Genomic DNA, 14,543 nt, shown 5'->3' with positions numbered 1-14,543 from the left:
TTCCTTCACTCCTTGTTCTAACCCCTCACACTGTAAAGAAATTGTTACGTGGTTTACCATCACAAAAAAAGTAAGATTTCCTAAGAGCCAGAGCTGTGTCTTATGTTTTTCCATATCCCAAGCTTCTAGGACAGTTCCATTGAATAGTAAACACTCAGCTAAAGCCAATTTCATTGAAGCTGATTTCCCAATAATTTCAAACATTTAACAGTGGCTATAGATTTCTACTAAAAGAAGCATTCCCTTATTTTTTAAATGAACTCCTTAAACACTATTGTATATGAATAGTCAATCAACCAGACAAACAAATAAAACAGTTGCTATAGGATTGCAAGGCAGTGGGTTTTCTATTCTTGACTGAACTCCAATCAATTCTAAGAGTAGGCAGATGAGGGGCGGTGCAGAACCCCCCTGAGGAGGCGCCGAGGTGAGGTTCTCAGCAAAGTGAGGGAACCGGGCTAAGACACCCCTGTCTTTCCAAATGTCCTGCTTTTATAGTCTTGTATATGGACAGAATTTTTTAAGAGGCAGATTTCCAGAGGAATATAGAAAACAAATCAATAAGAAGGGACCGAGGAATCAGCTTTTTATCAAGGGAAGAAAAGTGCTGTGCCATTTGTTCAAAGCAGTCATAGTGACATCCATTAGACAGACCCTGACATCTACAAGAAACAGGAAGTATTGGCTTATTTTTAAAGCTGGTAGATATTATCATTCTTGGCTGGACAACTCTCAGTTCAGGCTTTACATTTATCTTCGCCAGTGCCTTTTCTGCCCTGGATGAAAACAACACAAGAAATATAATGGCATCCTGAGTTCTGGAGCTATTGCCCAAAGCTACTGAGTCTGGGGTTTCTGAAATGCTTTGGAGACTAAAACTCATTACACAGCCCTTCATATGCCTTGTGCCTATAACTCAGATGTCATCTAGTAGAACTTGTGATTAAATTGATCATCCACAGTTTGTCAGCATGGCACAGCATAGGTGTAAAATTGTGACGCTTACCCTTTAAATGTTATTATAACAGCAATAAAAATAATCATTTTTTGAGCATCTACTATGTGCCAAGCTTAGTGATACATGCTTTTATTTTTTTTTTTTTTTTTTTTTTTTTTTTTTTTTTTTTTTGTAGCACAATTCAAGTTTATTCCATTTGTTCTTGCAACACAAAACTTAAACACAGTATTATTTAGCATTCGGATGTACATGAACTGGGATAATATGAGAAACCCAATTATGTCAAAAGTATTATACTGTGGAAAAAATGAACTCAAATATATCAAAATGCACAAAGCACTAGTTTTCTTCCGTTACTGCTTAGAAAGATATGATTGTTTCTCCATTTACAAAATAGAATCAGGACAATTTAATTTCTTATAATTTTGCATGCAAAACACTGCAACTGCTTATGTAGGAGGGTGCTCTCACCAGTTTCTCCTAAACACAATTGAGTATACAATATTGCATGGAAGAAAACAGCAGCTCAGTTGAAGTATTAATTGTAATAAAGAAATTTCAACTAGGTATATAGAGATTTAAAATCCATTATCTGGGGAAAGAAATCAACGAACAAAGAGCCTACTACTTGTTTGCAGCTTCTGTACAATGCCACCTACCTACCTGTCCTCTGTGCCCAACTGGTTTAAGAAAGGTGTGCTATGCATACAACTACTTGGATATATTCAGGTGCTGAATTTGAACTATAAGTCTACAGATACCAGTGTGAAGCTGCAAGGGGTAAATTTGTTAGTATACTAATGTAAACAGGTAAATCACCCTGTTTTTACTTGATATAATGCATATGAAATGACCGATTTAGTACAAAACTACAGAACATGCAAGATTTTTCTGAGATGTTAAATATTACTTCAATGGAGAACAAAACTTACTTGACCTTTCACTAATGCATTGATTACCAAAAAGCAGACATGGTTTTAGCTTCCTCTACTCAAAGTATGAACATTAAGTGTTGTGACTTTTCTCTGCCAAGTGGTTCAAAAATACATTATAAATAACCTAGTTAAAAAAAAAACAAAAACAGAAACAAATGTTAAAACCATCTTGGTCAGTCTATTCTATTCTATGTTCTATATGTTATTTTCTCAAGCAATCGCTTCATAATTATGGGGTTTACAAAATGGCTGAGAAAGAAGAGGAGGGCAAAATAGCCTCTACTGCATTATAAGGAACATCAGGAAAAACTGTACAAAGAATCACATGGTTTGTATACCACAATGACTGTAGAAAGCAGACCAGGTTTAGGAATGATGAGACAATGCACTCTCTGCAATAGCCAACTACAACAAAACACTTTGAAAGTAAAGGTGGAAATCATGTAAAGGGCAAAATTCAAGCTTTTTAAATAACATTATGTTAAGAGGTGAAAACAAAGATAAGAAAATACCTTGTTGCCTACTGTGATAATTACAGACTGACAGAGTGCCCTCCATTTCCAATGAGGATGTCTCCATAGTTTGGTTCAGTGATGTAACAAAGTACTGATTACTGACTTTTAATCCAATTCTAATAGGCAGCAGAATTAGCCAGGTATGTGAAAGTATTTACACCACTATTTTGTGATTTTCTTGGACTCTGAAAAATTACAGGTTTAGGCTAGTTTTGAGTGAAAAAGCCATGGGTTAAGAAAAGGATTCCTGAAGAAAAACACACAACACATAAACCCATATGCCAACCAGTGAATCAGCAACTGATCAGTAAGATTTGTCATTAGCTAGGCTGATGGCTCTTGGTAAGTTTAACCCTGCTGTAGAATGCTACATTGCCTGAAAAAATGATTATTAATTCCTCATTATCCACAATCTGAATACAATTTCCTAACCCACCGTTTTCCCCCTGTTCAAGAATTTGAAGTATATTCAATTACTGCAGGACCTGGCTAAGGAAAAACCCTAATATTTTTAATAAGCTTATATGGATGGCAAGTCAAAGGAATCTTAATGTTTTAAAAGCGATGTATCAAATTTAAGGGTATATGTATTAATAATTAAGTTACACTACTTATGAAATAAACATTTGGATGTGTCCAAATATTTTCTGTTTCGTAAGAACATCATTTTAGGGCATTATATTCTAAGAATGCAGAATACAATTTGAAGGCATCACATTTTATGCAATGCAAGATTTATAGAAGAAATAAAAATATATTTTGAGAGGGGTTGACATAGGATCAGCAGAAGTCTATCAACAACTCAGGAAAACCTGGTTAACAAGCATCGTTTCTGAAGGGATGAGGTTAAATTTGTCCAAATAGTAAATCTCACCCCAGTGAAGGCTTTGGTGCAGTAAGTAATCAGCATCCAAGATGGGTCTGAGAGGCATTTCAAAGAATGTTCCTTGATTCTCCAAACACAAGTGAGTTCAATCCACTCAAACAGCAAATGAAGAAAATCCATAGGTACTAAGACAACTGCTCTCTTTTTATGAAACAAACAAGCGTATGGCTATGATTCTATTTTTAAATCCCCTTTTACTACCAGCAGGAGTTTGCAAGTGTTTCAATGTTACATAGATGTCTGAATCTAGAGGAGAAAAAAAATACTCATCCTGGAATGATTTCTCCTTTAGACTTTCAAAATTTAAGATTTTTTAAAAATAAAACTAGTCAGTATTATCTAAAGATACATGAAATCCATGTGAAAGGGGAGAGGAAATCCAAGGTTCAGTCATCCAGCAATTTGGGAGTGTGCCCCTCCTCATCTTAAGTGAGCTTTCACATAAAGCTTAAAGTCACTGAGGAAAGATCTGGTCACCAACCACAGGTAGTGTTCTTAACTACGCCAAGAAATCTCCATTAGAGTGCATTCTTAAGGCAGAAGGCTGTAGCTAATTGCTTATCTCAGCACCCTAAGTTTACATCACAGCAGCCACTACTGCTTGCACAGTTAGGGCTACTAAATATGTATAGTTGGCCTTTGTATAATCCGACCTTCAACACAATCTAATTAATAAATTAGCCAGGGAGCTGAAAAGGTCAAATGTCAATGGTGTATTTTGTCTTTGCTCTCCCTTGGGTATAAGCTGTATATTTTATTAGAAATGGAAGAGGCAGACTTGATCAGGAATCCTGGTAAAAGCCCGATCGTGTTTTTTCCCCCTCTTCCAAAACATTTTCTTTTCTGGTAGCCTGATTTGTTATGAATTTCTCTCTCCCCTCACCCCTCTTAAAGTATTTAGCTGAAGAAGCTGGCAGATAGAGAGTGACAGACAGACAGGCAGCAGTGTGAGGCCACAGGAGAGTCATTCCTCAAGAGTTATCAGTCCATTCATCCATCACTGAAGAAGAGCTTTGATTGCCTGGTTGTCAGTGGCTTCAAAGGCAGTTAATCCATCTGGACCTTTCACAGTCTTATCAGCACCCTTTGACAGAAGCAATTTCACGCAGGAAACATGACCCTCATAGACAGCAGACAGAAGAGGAGTAATATGATGTTTATCTGGAGCATTAATATCTGCTCCTTTCAGCAGCAGAAATTCCAGGATTTCAAGCTGGCCACAATCTGCTGCATAATGAAGAGGCTTCCTTCCACCTTCTAATGTCCGGTTGACATCTTCTCCCTTGGCCACATAGTCTTTAACCTCGTCCAAGTCTCCGTTTTTCAGGGCCCACATGAACTCCTTGTCGCACATCACTGCAGCGGGGCGGGCCAGTTGGCCGGGAACAAGACGTGGAGGCGGTGACAACAGCAAGCGGATACCGCCAGGAGATTGGAAAACACGGCTGCGCAGAGCCGGACAGGATGGGAAGAGATGGCGGGTTAGGCTGCCAGGCGGGTGAGGCAGTTGGCCGCAGCAACCGTTGGGGCGGGAGAAAGAAAGTTTTTCTGCAGCCGCCAGGCCCAGCAGAGCAGGTTCCGCCTGGGCGAGAAGCGATACATGCTTTTATATATCTGAGGTAATCCTCAAGGCAACCTTTCTTGGCTAAGTATTTTATTCATCCACTTTATAAATAAAGAACAAGTAGCTAAGGTTTGAACCAGCCTCGACCTTACTCTAAAATCTGTGTTCTTATTCATCCAACCTATCATAGACCTGAGACATTACTGTTCACCTAGAAAATGGGCATAATTCTAGAATGGCTCTGCTGCCCTGCAATCAGACCATCTTACAGCAGTTTTTCTTGATCTCACATTACTTTGTGATGGCTTGTCTGGGTCGTTGTTTAAATCATGGCACTTTTCTTGTGCTTTTATTATATTGGATGCATGGATTTCCTGACCAAGAAGCCAAGCAAAAAACAAAAATATGAAAAAATAATAAGTTCAATCAAAGTTTAGTCTCTGGTGTGTACCAAGGAGCATCACTTTCATAACCCTCTACAATTTACAAGTGTGTCAAACACATGTTCTATCACATGGCCTGGCAGTTCTATTGACAGGCAGAACATGAATTACTAATCCCGTTCTAGAGACATAGAAAGTTAAACTCAAAGATTATTTAAAAACATATTAAATTCATATTTTCAAAAAAATATGTTAAATGCTTACTATGAAAGTCCTTACTCTTGTGGGTCTTCCACAGTAGTGAGCGGCAATAGAAAGTAGGCAAAGAAACAAAATAAGATAGTTTCAGATAGTGATGAGTTGTTAGGAAGGAAATGGGAAGGAGAGCAATGGAATTTTGAGCTGAAATCTCAAAGCTGAGAAGGATCCTCTGTGCAAAAACTTGGGGAATGGAGATTGGAGCAGAAGAAACTGCAAATTCAAAGGCCCTGAGACTGGATTAGCACTAAGCAAGTTTGAGAACTTAGGGTGTGGTGTTAACATGGTAGTAGGAAGAAGACAGCTAAGAGTTGCCATCAGACAGAAGGCAGGGCCTGATCCTGAAAGCCTTCAGAGCCAAAGATTTTATTCTGTGTGTCTTGGGAGACCATGAGAAGATTTTACTCATGGGATCAATAGGAATAAGAAAAATTCTATTTCCCCAGAAGATATTTTAACCGTTCCTGACGAGGTGCCTGGATCCAGTGGAGACCCAAGCTTTCAATTGTACCCATTAAATCCGCTTTGTCCACTAAGGACATTTGGGTACAAAGCTTATTTGGCTCCAGCTGCTCTGGTCTCCTTTTGCGTTTCTCAAATTTGCCAGATTCCTTCTCAACTCAGGGCTTTTGTGTAAGCATACACAAAAATCCTGAAATGCTCTTTCTCTTCCTTTTGGCCTGTCAATTCCTGTTTATCATCAGTTTCATGCTTGATTGTCATTTCCGTAGGGAAAGCTTTTTTGAGTCCTAGACTAGCCTAATTCCTCTGTACTTCTGTGCCAGTTTGAATGTATTATATCCCCCAAAATGCCATTAAATTTGATGCAATCTTGTGTGGGTAGATGTATTAGTGTCGATTAGATGGTAATTCTTTGATTGAGTGTTTCCATAGAGATATGATCCACCCAGCTGTAGGTGATAACTCTGAATAATTTCCATGCAGGTGTGGCCCTGCCCATTCAGCATGGGCCTTGATTAGTTTACTAGAGCACTATATAAGCTCAGACAGAAGGAGCAAGCTTGATATAGCCAAGAGGGACACTTTGAAGAACACACAGGAGCTGAGAGAGTCGCTGCAGCTGAGAGACACATTTTGAAGATGGCCATTGGAAGCTGACACTGACATTTTGGAGAATGCCATTTTCAAATGCCACCTGGGAGCAGATGGACACCAGCCATGTGCCTTCTGAGCTAATAGAGTTTTTCCAGACACCAATGGCCATCCTTCAGTGAAGGTACCCAATTGTTAATGCATTACCTTGGACATTTTATGGCCTTCAGACTGTAACTGTGTAACCAAATAAACCCCCTTTATAAAAGTCAATCCAATGGTATTTTGCATTCTGGCAGCATTAGCAAACTATAACAGATTTTGGTACCAGAGAAGTGGGGTGCTGCTGAGTTTGCAAATATCAAACATGTTGGAACAGCTTTTTAAATGGATAAGAGGAAGATTCTGGAAGAATTATGAGAAACTTGGTAGAAAAGGCCTAGACTGTTTGAAGAGACTGTTGGTAGAAATATGGACTCCAAAGATACTTCTGATAAGGCCTTGAGCAGAAATGATGAATATGTTGTTGCAAACTGGAAGGAAGGCAATCCTTGTTTTAAAGTGGCAGAGAATTTGGGAAAATTGAATCTTGGTGTTGGATGGAAGGCAGAATTTGAAAGTGACGACCTGGAATATTTAGCTGATGAGATCTCTAAGCAACATATAGAAGTAGCCTGGCTTCTACTTGCAGCTTACCGTAAAATGCGGGAGGACAGAGATAAACTTAGAACTGATCTCTTGGGTTCAAAGAAACCAGAAATTGATGGTTTGGAAAATACCAGGCTTCCAGGGGGTGGAACCCCTGAAGCTACAGCCCAAAGTGAGGATTTAACCAAACATGGGAACCCAACCACCATTTCAGTTCAAGCCAGGATTGGAGATGGAGTTATCCAGAAAGGATTTGTGGAAAGTCCTATTGTCTGACGGCTTTGACCCCTGTGTGCTTCATGCGAAGCCAACAGAATTTTTGCGAGATCTTTATAGACAGAACCATTGCCAGTCTGGACTGGAGGAGACAGACAGGGAACAAACTGAAGGAAAAATTTCTTCAAAGACAGAGCCATGGAGGTTGAGGTCTGGAGTCAAGAGATCTCGGACTGGGAGAGGGGAGTGGCTTACAGGCATGGAGAGAGTTTGCCCCAGAGGCAGAGGGCAAGTCTTCCACCTCAATGTTCAGGAAATGTTTTGCCACCCCAGGCCCCAGAGAGGGTGGAGCACATTTCCCAGGAATTGGGGAGAGCCTGACTGCCACCCCACTGTTCTGAAGGGATTGACTGTGTGCCCCAGAGATGGAAGAGAATCCGGATGCTGCCCCGATGTTTGAGAAGGGTGGGGCTGAGAAGGTGGTCTCCCCAGTGTGTGGATATGTTGGCGCACTTACCCCAGTGTTTGGAGAGAAAAGGGCTGCCGCAAAGGCCCTTATGAAGTGTTAGACTCCCAGTCTCTCAAGCCCCAAGGATAAACCATCATTCTCTAAATGACTCTCAGACTTTGAAATCTAATGGAGTTTGCCTTGTGGGTTTTAGGAACTGTTTTGGTCCCTTAAACCCTGTTTTCCTTTTAGTTTCTCCTTAATTCAATGGGAATGTTTATCCTATGAATGTTCCTCCTTTGTATATCAGAAACAGATAACTTGTTCTAAGTTTCACAGGTCTACAGCCAGAGGGGAATTTTGCTTTAGGACAAGACCACACATGTGACTGATTTTGATGGGATCTTGTACTTACCTATTGTTATTGAAATGATTTAAGTTTTTGTTATATTGTGATGGGATGAATGTGTTTTGTATATGGAAAGATCATGTCATTTTGGGGTCCAGGGGGTGGAATGTGCCAGTTTGAATGTATTGTGTCCCCCAAAATGCCATTATCTTTGATGCAATCTTGTGTGGGTCGATGTATTAGTGTTGGTTAGATTGTAGTTCTTTGTTTGAGTGCTTCCATGGGGATGTGACCCACCCAGCTTTAGGTGATAACTCTGATTGCATAATTTCCATGGAGGTGTGGCCTGCCCATTCAGCTGACACTGACATTTGGAGAATGCCATTTTCAAATGCCACCTGGGAGCAAGTGGATACCAGCCATGTGCCTTCTGAGTTAACAACAGATTTTCCAGACACCAATGGCCATCCTTCAATGAAGGTACTCATTGTTGATGCATTACCTTGGATACTTTATGGCCTTAAGACTGTAACTGTGTGACCTCTTTACAAAAGCCAATCTGTTTCTGGTATTTTGCATTCTGGCAGCATTAGCAAACTAGAACAACTTCTCATATAACTGTTGTGATTTCTATAATGTCACGCTATTATATATTCAATATCTATCTTTCCCATTAAACCATAAGCTCCTTGAAAGGAGGGATCCAGTACTACTTTGTTTATTACTATGGATCCTTTAAACATTGCAAAGGATCTTATACAGAATTGGCACTTAATACACATCTTTTGAATAAATGACTGATGGAAAGGAGAAGTGTATGGCTTCTGCATGTTATAAGCTCAAATTTTTGCATTTGTTTAAATAATACACAGAACTCCTTGGTTTTTCTTTTTTTTATTTAATGTTTTATTAGGGAAGTTGTATGTTTGCATAAAAATCATGCAGAAAATACAGGATTCACATTTACTTCTACTCACACCCACAGTTTTCCTTATTAGCAGTTTGATTAGTGTTGTACCTTTATTACAATTAATGAATAAATTCCATAGTTTACATTAGGGTACAATGTTTGTGTTGTACATTTCTGTTTTCTAAAATACTTTGTTCTGGTAACATGTATACTACCTAAAATTCCCCCTTTTAGCCACATTTAAATATATAACTCAGTGTTGTTAATTATATTCACTATGTTGTGCTGCCATCACCACAATCCTTTACCAAAACTTTTCCACACCCCAAATAGAAACTCTGTACCAGTTAAGCATTAACTCTTGTGCCGGTTTGAATGTATTATGTCCCCCAGAAAAAGCCATATTCTTTGTTGCAATCTTGTGGGGCAAGCATAATAGTGGGGATTAAGTTGGACCCTTTGGATTAGGTTGTTTGCTTGGAGATGCGCCCCACCCAACTGTGGATGATAACTGATGGGATATTTCCATGAAGGCGTGGCCCCAGCCATTCAGGGTGGGCCTTGATCAGTGGAGCCATATGAACATGCTGGCTCAAGGAGATGGAACTCAGTGCAGGTGTGAGTGACGTTTTGAAGAGGAGCAAGCTTGCTAGAGAGGAACGTCCTGGGAGAAAGCCATTTTGAAACCAGAGCTTTGGAGCAGACGCCAGCCATGTGCCTTCCCAGCTAACAGAGGTTTTCCGGACGCCATTTGCCATCCTCCAGTGAAGATACCTGATTACTGATGTGTTACCTTGGACACTTTATGGCCTTAAGACTGTAACTGTATAGACAAATAAACCCCCTTTTTATAAAAGCCAATCCATCTCTGGTGTTTTGCATTCCGCAGCATTAGCAAACTAGAACAACTCCCTATTCACTACCCCTAACCTGGCCCCTGGTAACCTATATTCTAGTTTCTGACTCTATGAATTTGCCTATAATTATTTCATGTAAGTGAGATCATCTAACATTTTTCCTTTTGGGTCTGGTTTATTTCACTCAACGTGATGTCTTCAGGGTTCATCCATGTTGTTTCATGTGTCAGAACTCCATTCCTTTTTATGGCTGAATAATATCCCATTGTGTGTGTGTGCATGTGTGTGTGTGTGTGTGTGTGTGTGTGTGTATACACACACCATATTTTGTTTCTCCATTCATCTATTGATGGATGGTTGGGTTGCTTCCATCCTTTGATTATTGCAAATAATGCCACTATGGATACTGGTGTGCAAAAATCTGTTCTAGTCCTGGCTTTCAATTCTTTAGGGAATACCTAGAAGTAAGAATGCTATGTCATACAGTAATTCTACACTTAACTTTCTGATGACCCACCAAACTGTCTCCCACAGCAGCTGCACTAATTTACATTCCCACCAACAATGAACATGTGTTCCTTTTTTCTCCACATCCTTGTTAACCCTTGTTATTATTTTTTTAAAATTCATTTTTATTGAGATATATTCACACACCATGCAGTCATACAAAAAAAGGATACATTCGTTTACAGTACCATTATATAGTTGTGTATTCATCACCAAAATTAATTTTTGACATTTTCATTACCACACACACAAAAATAATAAGAATAAAAATTAAAGTGAAAAATAACAATTAAAGTAAAAAAGAACACTTAGTGCCCTTTTTTTTTCTTCCCCCATTTTTCTACTCATCCATCCATAAACTAGACAAAGGGAGTATTGTCCATATGGCTTTCCCAATCACATTGTCACTACTCATAAGCTACATTTTTATACAATCCTCTTTAAGATTGATGGGTTCTGGGTTGTGGTTTGATAGTTTCAGGTATTTACTGCTAGCTATTCCAATTCATTAGAGCCTAAAAAGGGTTGTCTATATTGTGTATAAGAGTGCCCACCAGAGTGACCTCTCGGTTCCTTTTGGAATCTCTCTGCCACTGAAAATTATTTCATTTCCTTTCACGTCCCCCTTTTGGTCAAGAAGATGTTCTCCATCCCACAATGCCAGGTCTACATTCCTCCCCAGGAGTCATATTCCACATTGCTAGGGAAATTCACTCCTCTGGGTGCCAGATCCCACATAGAGGGGAGGGCAGTGATTTCACCTGCCAAGTTGGCTTAGCTAGAGAGAGAGGCCACATCTGAGCAACAAAGAGGCATTCAGGAGGAGACTCTTAGGCACAATTATGGGTAGACCTAGGCTCTCCTTTGCAGCAACAGCCTTCCCAAGGGAAAGTCTTGTGGTAGAGGGCTCAGCCCATCAAACCACTAGCCCCCTTTGTCTGTGAGCACATCAGCAACCATCGAGGTGGGGAAACCTAACATTCCTGCTTTCTCCACCAGCTCCTCAAGGGGGATCTGCATATTTTTTTAAAATTAACTCTTTTTTTTAAATCTACTATGTCAAAAAAAATTTTTTTTTTGAATACAATTAAAAAAACCATTTCAAACAAACCATAACAAGGGAGTAAGAAAAGGACAACTAACCTAAGATAACTACTTTACTTCCAACATGTTCCTACTCTACCCCAAGAAAATAACCTAATATAGCAACATTTCTGTGAACTTGTTCCTACCATACCCATCAGAAATTAACAGACCATAGTCATTCCTGGACATTCCCAGAACATTAAATTTACCCACGATGGCTTATCTGTTCTTATTGGGTTATCATTCCCCCTTCCTTAATTGCTCTCTATCACTAGTTCCCCTACGTTCTGCATTATAAACCATTTGTTTTACATTTTTCAATGATCACATTAGTGGTAGCATATAATATTTCTCTTTTTGTGCCTGGCTTATTTTGCTTAGCATTATGTCTTCAAGGTTCATCCATGTTGTCATATGTTTCATGAAATCATTCCTTCTTACAGCTCCATAGTATTCCATCATGTATATACCATATTTTATTTATCCACTCATCTGTTGAAAGACATTTGGGTTGTTTCCATCTCTTGGCAATTGTGAATAATGCTGCTATGAACATTGGTGTGCAGATATCTGTTCGTGTCACTGCTTTTAGATCTCCCAGGTATATACTGAGAAGTGCAATCACTGGATCAAAGGGTAACTCTATATCTAGTTTTCTAAGGAAGTGCCAGACTGACTTCCAGAGTGGCTGAACCATTATACAGTCCCACCAACAATGAATAAGAGTTCCAATTTCTCCACATCCTCTCCAGCATTTGTAGTTTCCTGTTTGTTTAGTGGCAGCCATTCTAATTGGAGTGAGACGGTATCTCATTGTGGTCTTAATTTGCATCTCTCTAAAAGCTAGTGAAGCTGAACATTTTATCATGTATTTCTTGGCCATTTGTATTTCCTCTTCAGAGAACTGTCTTTTCATATCTTGTGCCCATTTTATAATTGGGCTGTCTGTAGTACTGTCATTGAGTTGTAGGATTTCTTTATATATGCAAGATATCAGTCTTTTATCAGATACATGGTTTCCAAAAATTTTTTACCATTGAGTTGGCTGCCTCTTCACCTTTTTAAATAATTCCTTTGAGATACAGAAAGTTCTAAGATTGAGTAGCTCCCATTTACCTATTTTTTCTTTTGTTGCTTGTTCTTTGGGTGTAAAGTCTAGGAAGTGGCCACCTAATGCAAAGGTCTTGAAGATGTTTCCCTACATTATCTTCTAGGAGTTTTATGGTACTTTCTTTTATATTGAGATCTTTGATCCACTTTGAGTTAATATTTGTGTAGGGTGTGAGGTAGGGGTCCTCTTTGATTCTTTTGGATATGGATATCCAACTCTCCCAGCCCCATTTGTTGAAAAGACTGTTATGTCCCAGTTCAGTGGCTTTGGGGGCCTTATCAAAGATCAGTGGGCTGTAGAACTGGGGGTGTATTTCCGACTTATCAATTTGATTCCATTGATTAATAAGTCTATCTTTGTGCCAGTCCCATGCTGTTTTGACTACTGTGGCTTTATAATAAGCTTCAAAGTCAGGGAATGTATGTCCTCCCGCTTCGTCTTTCTTTTTTAGAGTGTTTTTAGCAGTTTGAGGCATTTTCCCTTTCCAAATAAAGCTGATAACTAGCTTTTCCAAGTCTGCAAAGTAGGTTGTTGGAATTTTGATAGGGATTGCATTGAATCTGTAGATGAGTTTGGGTAGAATTGACATCTTAATGACATTTAGCCTTCCTATCCATGAACATGGGATATTTTTCCATCTTTTAAGGTCCCTTTCTATTTCTTTCATGGAATTATGTAGTATTCTTTTTATAGGTCTTTGGTTAAGTTTATTCCTAGGTACTTGATTTTTTTAGTTGCTGTTGAAAATGGTATCTTTTTCTTGAGTGCCTCTTCACTTTGTTCATGTCTAGCATATAGAAACATTACTGACTTACGTGCATTAATCTTGTATCCTGCTACTTTGCTAAATTTGTTTATTAGCTCTAGGAGCTATATCATCAATTTCTCAGGGTTTTCCAGATATGAGATCATATCATCTGCAAACAATGACAGTTTTACTTCTTCCTTTCCAATTTGGATGCCTTTTATTTCTTTGTCTTGCTGGATTGCCCTGGCTAGCACTTCCAGCACAATGCTGAATAACAGTGGTGACAGTGGGCATCATTGTCTTGTTCCTGATCTTAGAGGGAAGACTTTCAGTCTGTCCCATTGAGTACTATGCTGGCTGTGGGCTTTTCATATATGCTGTTTAACATATTGAGGAAATTTCCTTCAATTCCTTCCTTTTGAAGTGTTTTTATCAAAAAGGTATGTTTTTCAGCATCTATTGAGATGATCATCTGATTTTTCTTTTGATTTGTTAATGTGTTGTAATGCATAGATTGATTTTCTTATGTTGAACCATCCTTGCATGCCTGGAATGAGCCCCACTTGGTCATGGTGTATAATTATTTTAATGTGTCTTTGGATTCAATTTGCAAGTATTTTGTTGAGATTTTTGCATCTATATTCATTAGGGAGATAGGCCTGTAGTGTTCCTTTTTTGTAGCATCTTTGCCTGGTTTTGGTATTAGATTGATGTTTGCTTCATAAAATGAGTTAAGTAGTGTTTCATTTTCTTTGATGTTTCGAAAGAGTTTAAGTAAGATTGGTGTCAGTTCTTTTTGGAAAGTTTGGTAGAATTCTCCTGTGAAGCCATCTGCCCCTGGGCATTTATTTGTGGGAAGCTTTTTGATGACTGATTGGATCTCTTTGCTTGTGATTGGTTGGTTGAAGTCTTCTGTTTCTTCTCTGGTCAGTCTAGGTTGTTCATATGTTTCCAGGCAAGTGTCCATTTCCTCTACATTATCCAGTTTGTTGCCATACAGTTGTTCATAGTATCCTCTTATGATTTTTTTAAATTTCTTTGGGATCCACAGTAATGTCACCTTTCTCATTCATTATTTTGTTTATATGGATCTTCTCTCTTTTTTATTTTG

The 14,543-nt window shown here is 38.9% G+C and overlaps 1 protein-coding gene and 1 pseudogene across 1 annotated transcript; both read right to left on the bottom strand.

Moving 5' to 3' along the window:
* Positions 1-1,125: 1,125 nt before the first annotated feature.
* On the bottom strand, positions 1,126-3,414 carry LOC119530213 (annotated as a pseudogene).
* On the bottom strand, positions 3,177-4,756 carry LOC119528561 (myotrophin). The gene has a single exon (XM_037828908.1). It carries the CDS (start codon positions 4,646-4,648, stop codon positions 4,292-4,294), a length of 357 nt encoding a protein of 118 aa, XP_037684836.1. The 5' UTR covers positions 4,649-4,756; the 3' UTR covers positions 3,177-4,291.
* Positions 4,757-14,543: the final 9,787 nt, after the last annotated feature.

Source organism: Choloepus didactylus, chromosome 3 (assembly GCF_015220235.1).
Source record: "Choloepus didactylus isolate mChoDid1 chromosome 3, mChoDid1.pri, whole genome shotgun sequence".
In the NCBI taxonomy this organism is placed as follows: Eukaryota; Metazoa; Chordata; class Mammalia; order Pilosa; family Megalonychidae; genus Choloepus; species Choloepus didactylus.
The sequence above is the reverse complement of the archived record's forward strand: the minus strand, read 5'-3'. Positions and strand labels throughout refer to the sequence as shown.

What these genes read in the sequence shown, in the direction of transcription:
- LOC119528561 (XM_037828908.1), bottom strand. Translation starts at nt 4,648, where the DNA reads ATGTGCGACAAGGAGTTCATGTGGGCCCTGAAAAACGGAGACTTGGAC.